The sequence below is a fragment of the Egretta garzetta genome, unplaced genomic scaffold (genome assembly GCF_000687185.1).
Source record: "Egretta garzetta isolate BGI_Z169 unplaced genomic scaffold, ASM68718v1 scaffold292, whole genome shotgun sequence".
In the NCBI taxonomy this organism is placed as follows: domain Eukaryota; kingdom Metazoa; phylum Chordata; class Aves; order Pelecaniformes; family Ardeidae; genus Egretta; species Egretta garzetta.
The window spans coordinates 476,468-484,220 of NW_009258789.1; the positions used below are offsets into that span (position 1 = coordinate 476,468).

Here is a 7,753-nt window from a genome sequence, read left to right on the forward strand (position 1 = left end):
CCTCGCTGGCCATGCCCGGGGATGGAGGCGGCTCCGGGCACCCTCTCGCCGCCCCAGACTTTATTCTTAGGCGCTGCGACCTTGGTGCTTGCAGTGAAGCTGAGGCGTCCCGGGGAGCCAGGGTTTTGCTTTGCACTTCCTAACCCAAAAGCTGGGCTGCCGCTTCCCCCGCTGACCCAGCACAGTGGGTCACACGGCACCCGGGCAGCCTCCCGCCCTCGCTGTGCTGCATTCTGCAAAGAGGGGTCGGGAAGGTAGGAGAAATCCCAGGACTGGATGAAATGTCTTGCTCTGCCGGTGACTCACTGGGTGACCTTGGGTTAGCCGCTTAATCTCCAGCTGCTGCAGCTATTGGGCTTCAGTATGGCCCTGGTTTGTAAAGCACCGTGATAACCTCCAAGGAGAAGTGCTAGATAAGCGTGAGGTAGCTGGTTATTTTTTCCCCAAGTTCTGTGGAAACAAAGCAGACAGTAGCCTGAACCTTCTAGAGACCTGAAACCTCTCTGTGCCAGATTTCATCAAATCGCAACCATTTCTCTATTAACTCAAAAATCTGAACTTAGGGCCAGCTGGTACTGAGGTTTTTTTGTTCAGTTAGGAGGAAGGTGGGGGAGACTTGTGGGTCAACAGAGCTGAAAAAGGAATCTATTGGATGAAATCTTACCTCAGTTTGAAAGTTCTTTTTTTTAGGACAGAGATTGGAGCTGAACTTGACTTTCTTCCAGTAGCTAGAAGTTTAGTGACCATGTTAGATCATTAGTGGCACTGAACCTACAGCCAGTGCCCAGCTCTGCCTATAAAACCTTGCCAAAGCTTCCTTCAACTATTAACATTTCTAGGACCCAGTCTAACGTGTTGTCTAATGCTACTTGTTTGAACTCGTATATACATGCAACAGTTTCTGTTCCAGGTTTTTAAATGGTAAAAAAAAAAAAAGCTGGTAAAATCTTTGCTTGGATGAGTGTCATTGTGAGTCCTCTGACTACAGCTGACTAGTTAAAATGTATAAATAAACAAATAAAATAAAAAATGCAATACAACAAGGTTTTGGTTTTTTTTCTTCTGATTTCCACAGAGGACTATGATCTGGAAATAACCAACAATGGTCCCATCACAACAGGAGCTCAAGCTACTGTTCACGCCAGTCTAAGTAGGAAGAATGACAGTGTCGCACCAAACTTGTATCACTTTAACTGGATTTATGCTCCTCTGATTCTGATAGAGAAATCCGAGCAGTGGTTTAACTCCGTAATTAATGTGACCAGTGAATTTCCTGGGACTTTTCCTGTATCAGTCTGGGTGACTCATAGAAACTGTTGGTTATGTCGTCCAGTTGCTAGAAATGTCACCGTGCTTCAGATTACAGGTAAAATGGCTTTACAATTTCTAGGTCTTCAGGAAGTCAGTTCATATCAGGATGCTTTTGCTAGCGTCAGAAAAATGAAAGTCAGGCGTAAATATGGCTTCTGCCAACCGAGTGTAGCCTTTGGTTGAAGGTGGTTTTGGCTGGCACTGCACTAACTGGGCCATGCTGTAGTCTTCCTGCATCCCGGAAGCAAGTGTGATCCTGCCCGTGCTTTCCTGCCTCTGTCACTTATAGAAACTGAACGAGAAACCAGATGCTTCGGTAGTTGCAGTTCATACATCATTGTCGTTCGATGTTGTCCAGACTCCTAAAACAATGCTTCCTGTACTGCTTCCCAGCATTTCTAGTCCTAAGGTCAAGGTGGCCAGCAGCAGTGACAATCTACTGATTTTTCCTGTTGCATGACATAGCAAAAACTTAGGCCATCAGCACAACAGAGCCATTACATTTTCTTTTAAAGTTCTGACCAATTGTACTGAAATTGGATGTGAAGTCCTGGCTGCATTTCCAAACATTGCTAAGTGCAATTTCAGCTTACTGGGGATATTCATAGCCATAAATATGTATTTTTTTGACAAATTGACCAATGGTGCAATATGGCTAACGTAATCTCTGATACAGGGATTGGCATAAAATATCTCACAGCTTCCCCACGATCTCTTCTTTCAGAGACTAGTAACCGCATCCCTCCAACCATGTCCCATTTATCTGCTCCAAAATAGACCCAGCCAAAGATAAGGACATGCATGAGGACAAAAGCGCTAACCATAGGGCATAGCTGACATTTTGGGGAACAGCTATTGAGATTTTTTTTTTTTTTTCTTTGAGGAATGCTAAGCTTTATAAAAGAATACACAAGATCTTTTCTCTCTTAAAAACTACTGCCTTGCTGAGTATCTACTTACTCCTTCCTTGCTTTGCACTGTCTTACATTCTCATGCCACAAGCACAAGGAATAGAAGCTTTCTATAGCTGTGAAAGGTAAGATCCCATCGTGCCTTTCTGCCTTCCCCAAGCAGGGGCTTCACGGGGGCCCAGAGGTAGTTGCCAATAACTTGTATAAATTACAACTCCAGGTAGTAAGTAACCAGCCCCATTCTGAAGCAGTAATTGTGATTCTTATTTGTGCACCATCAAGAGAACAGTTAACCAGATTTAATGAATTGTTAACAAGGCAAGTTAATTAATATCCCGTTAATTTTATAATGAGCTGATAAGTGTCTCATCATAATACCTCTTCATTCAGAGGTTAGAGAGGTTTTCTTAGACCAGCCTTTGCCAGTCCTTGTAAACAAACTTGAGCATAGGATCTCTCACAGACATAAAAATCAAAATTTCACCCTTTCTGTATCCACAGCATATAGCACATCTGTTATTCACAGTAGTCAAATTTTCATTTCTGTGGAAGTAGCTAAAACTAAATAAACAAAAACCAGCAACATAAAAACCCCACAAACAAATAAAAACCACCACCCCAAACACGAAGGGCATGTATACAGGTTTGATTCTGAATCCCTTGATCTAGACACCTGACATTAATCCCAGTTATTTTTTGAAGGGCATGTATACAGGTTTGATTCTGAATCTAGACACCTGACATTAATCCCAGTTATTTTTAAATCAATAATAAAAATTGATATGTACTTCAATCAGTCCAGGATTATTTCTCTTAGTTCTATTAGAAGCTTTATCATGGCCCATTTTATAACCCTAAGTAAGTAATTTAATCTCTCTGCCTCACTAACACATGTAACAACACAGTATTAGATATAAAATACACTTAACCACTTGGACTAGGACACAGAAAGACTTATGCTGTGCCTTTTAAATAATGTTTTGATAGTCACAGAGAACATGCTATGAAGGTGATATATGCTGTCATTCTTTCTCCACCTTATTATTCTGCAGAATTTATCACAGGGAATCTTACCATTGCCCAGATAGAAGACAGTAGATTTATCACACATGGTTCTACTTCTTCCACGGGTGCTGTGACTCGGATTTCTTTCTGTCTTCACGACCCAAGTCATTACTTCAAGTCAGCATCATTTGTCTACAACTGGGATTTTGGAGATGGGTAGGTGTGGATACTTTGTTTGCTTTAATGAGTATTCAAGATGTCTCTGATTCAGACGCTCATCTAGAGAAAAATCCCAATTAAATCATAGGACAAAGCGTACACCTTTGTCAGTTGGTACATTCTTAGCATGTCAGCCAGCTGAATTTCAAAAACTCTGGCACAGAAGTCACTGTGTACTCACAAAAAGGTCATCTTTTAAAGACCTAAATTTCTTGTTCAAATATATGCTTAGGTGTATTACTGTGTGTGCAATGAGCCAAACTGAACTGAATGAACTGGAAAAAGTAACTTATTGTAACTTGTTATTTTAAAACATCATTACGCCTGCAGATCTCCATTAGCAGGTGGTTGTTGTTGAATATGTGAATAACTTGTGCACTTAAGGAAACTGGAAGCAGTATACTGTCTTGTGGCTGGGCAGTATGTCACTATGACCAGCTACCCATAAATATACCTCAGCTTGGGTGAGGAGCTTTTGAAAGTGTATGGGTCTCTCAAATAATATGGAGGTGCACATTAACACACACCTAATGCTTACCTGATATCAAAATGGAGGGGGGGGGGAAAAAAACCATTGCTCATAACCATCAGAAATAAAACCATGGGCAGTATCTAGCCCTTAGGCCACTCTGCAGTAGGGAGGAAAAAAGACATTCAGTTATTTTCCTTCTCTGAGGATGAGTATATGTCCAATATAAATAAGTGTATGCAAAGAGAAATGTAAGCTTTAGTCTACAAATACTACATTTTTTCTTTCTTTCTCCGCCCCCACCTTAGTGCTTCAGTTAGCTTATAGTCAACCTGCTATAAAGATAGTTTTCACAATTTACTTAATTCAATTTTGTGAATTCTTTTAGCATTATCTTTAGTTTCTTTGATTAAAAATGCATAAATATACTCTGGGTCTTATACTAATTATAGTTTTATTGGTAATGCCACAGACATTAATACTCATTGATATGGATATAAAGCAGAATTAGAATCACAGCCAACTGTAGCATTTTCTATAAAGAAAGTATATTTGACCTTGCTCCTTTTTAAATCAGAAATATGCAAGGACTTGGTAAAAGGCAACTTTGATTCTCAATCTTTTCATGTTACACATAGCATTTATCAGATAACTAAGGAACCCTTTGTCTACTATAACTGCTCTACCATGGGGAATCGCACAGTGCATCTGAAAGTCATAGCGGAATGGGAGCAAATTGGAAGCATCATACATGAAAGAGAAACGGTGCAGAAAACTGGTGATTTTACCACTGCTCTGGAGCTGTTAGGTAATTATTAAACATTTTGCATACTCAAAAAAGAACTTGCTGTAATGTACAGATACAATCTAGTTTGAATGTGATAATACAACTTCAGTGTTGTTTTACATGCAAGACTTGGGCAACATTATTCAATGAAGAGTTTCCATTGCAAAATGGACTCTGCACTGTTCTAGTGCAGAAAAAAAATGGGGAGAAATATAGAAAATCTTCTGTATCTTTTTCATTTACCAAAAGTGTCACTGTCTTTCTGTAAAAGTCTCACATACACTTAAAATAGTTTACCGTAACTTATAAAGGATTTGTTTGTTTAATTTACTCCAGCTATCCCTAAAAAGTAAATTAGTTAAAATAAGCATTAGGAAAGTCTCATTGATTTGATCAGCTTCCAAAGTAAATGAACACATAAGTAAAACAGGACTAATAAAGTATGTGATTATATATTTAAAAGAAATCACAAAACATTCAGAAAACTTAGAACAACTCTACCACTAGGTTTCTTTTTTGGGTGTGTGGCAAGTATTACTATTTGAGTGACTGATGGAGCTAAAATCTAAACATGAAATCTAAACATGTCTATGAAAACAAGCCTTCGCTGGAAAATCAGTGAATTTCAAGTTTACATGTGGAGTGTGACATGCCTTTTTTTTCTTCCTCTCAGATGCTGTTAAAAGTATCAATGTAGTGGGCTCCAGAGAGACTCACGTAATGGAAAACTTGAGTTTATCTCTTCATATCAATGGCACGTAAGTAGCAAACACAACTTCTTTCCCCAAAACCCATTGTCTATTTAAGTGTTTTCCTCCAGTGTTTCCTTATAATAGTCAATTACACCTCACAGAACTGTTTCTTAAAACAAAAAAAAAAAATTCCTTTGAACAAAATACTGTTGAATATTGCTTTTTTCCTGACTTCAAATACCATGAAGTCTAAGAGCCTGAAAGAGCCTGCATCTTTAGAGAAACGTAGAATCCTCATGCAAAGCAAATGTTATTTTTTTATCTTTGTAAAGAGAATGTTAAAAGAGAACTAGCCAGAGAAAGACAGTGGGAAAAATTACAGTTTAAAACTTCCTTCTGAATTTTTCTCCATGACCAATTTCCCCACCATTCAATTAAACTGCATTCAGAGTCCTGTTGTATAGCAGCAATCCTTCACTGGCACATGGAAGTAATGGGTTCAGGGAATAATTCTGGCAAAGTTAAGATTGCCACAAGATGAGTAAGACAGAGAGGCTCCATGCAGAGAGAATTACAGAAATATAAGAGAGTCGTGAGCACCGCAATCCTAGGACAAGCTTTCTCAAGCTGCAGTATTTACAACACAACACATTGGGTTTTTGTATGGCAGAAGCATTTAAATACCATTTAAACATTCAGGAAATTTTCTTCTCCATAAAAACTCCATGACCACAGATGTCATTTATTTTCCAAAAGAGTGACACTTTCACATTCTGCCCCTGGGAGGAAAAAAAAAAAGTAAAAAAAAAAAAAGAAAAAGCACAGGGCTGTTAGTAGGGATGTAGGATGGAAGGAGCAGCACCCAACTCAGAGTCAAGGCATAAATAGTCCCAATAGACAAAGTAGCACAGTTTGTATTCAGAAAGTGAATGGCACATTGGCAGGAGTTGAAACTGGAGATGGCATACAAGTAAATATGAACAGCCCAAAACCATTACAGGCAAACCTGAGATCCCTAAAAGCAGGCTTGGTTTTAGGACAGACAATGTTTGCCAGACCTACGCTCCTAGCCACCCGACTGGGACTGATGCAATAGGAGTTTATGATAGAGAAGCAATGACAAAGGCTTAAGAGATGGGTTATCAAAAACAAAGCTAGAAGATGAGCTAAACGCATAAACATGCTGCTTTCTTTAGCAGAGAATATTCTAAAGAGATAAGGAACAAAAAGCTAATAAGATGGGGTAAAGAAAAGCTCTGTCTGTTGTCAGAATCAAAGTCCATAGTGCATAAGGAGAATCTGAGCAGAATCAGTTGGAACAAGGATCTAAAAATGCAAATAAAAGGCATCAAGTAGACATGGTGAGAAGACACATGGCCATAAAGTGGATTGCACCTAGACTGCCTGATAGCAAATAAAAACCTTTTTGTTATTGCAGGGGAGTGCTGTGATCCTTGCAATCTATTTACCCTTTCCAGCTATTAGTCCATTGTAGAGAGCTCATCTTACATTCTCTCCATTGCTTGTGGGGTTTTTTTTAATCAGAAAAATCTTGGGTGCACTTCAGTAGCACAGACAGTGATCTCCACTGTGTGAAAAGCAGAGAGGAAAACCAACCCATAATCCCTTGGAAGGGCAGGAAAAAAAAGGTTCCTTTTATATTTATTGGAGAAGGACTGTGGGACTTTCTATACACAGTGGCCTGCCTACGACCCGCATAGGTATTTAGCTCTCAGCTGAAAGGTTTGCTTTTATAGAAGCATCACAAAGAACTGTTTCAATTGACAAACGCCATAAACCAAACAATTGTGCAGTTAATTACTTCTCTATTTGTATTTAATAACTTCATTATTTTAAAAATTACTATGCTATTTTAACCAAGTGATTCATCAAGTCTTAGCTGAAATTTTTGTGAAATTTTCACCTAATTTTTTTTTCTTTTTCTTTTTGTCATTTCAGCCCACCGCTGGCCTTATGCTGGCTTATAAAGTCTGAGTGCATTCCACTTGAAGGTGAAAAATGCCATCTGGTGGTGATTAATGGCTCCTGCTACAATCTCAGCCATACCTTCAGTGATGCTGGACAGTATTGCCTCAGCATCAGAGTGGAGAACGGCGTGACGATGCTGCAGACGTACCACGCAATAAAAGTGTGGCCCACAGGTGAGGAGCAGCTAGTCTGAGCAGCACAGAGATTCCCACCTGTCAGGGAACCGAGAGTCTCAAACATGTCAGGGACAATTACCAGCCTACAGATGAGGTCTCTGGAAACTGATATAGATCCCTAAAAGCAGAGAAAGCAGGAAGAGAAACGGGAGCCTATAATGTGCCTACTGTAATTGCTCTGAGCTTCTTGCATC

The 7,753-nt window shown here is 39.5% G+C and overlaps 1 protein-coding gene across 1 annotated transcript in view; it reads left to right on the forward strand.

The window, feature by feature from the left end:
- Positions 1 to 21: 21 nt before the first annotated feature.
- Positions 22 to 7,753, forward strand: part of TMEM130 (transmembrane protein 130) — a 9,650-nt gene continuing 1,918 nt past the window's right edge. Inside the window, exons 1-6 of the mRNA XM_035889219.1 lie at positions 22 to 184; positions 1,076 to 1,366; positions 3,275 to 3,443; positions 4,554 to 4,723; positions 5,376 to 5,460; positions 7,354 to 7,556. Of these exons, the coding sequence (XP_035745112.1) occupies positions 22 to 184; positions 1,076 to 1,366; positions 3,275 to 3,443; positions 4,554 to 4,723; positions 5,376 to 5,460; positions 7,354 to 7,556 (1,081 nt within the window). The remainder of the gene's footprint in view (positions 185 to 1,075; positions 1,367 to 3,274; positions 3,444 to 4,553; positions 4,724 to 5,375; positions 5,461 to 7,353; positions 7,557 to 7,753) is intronic.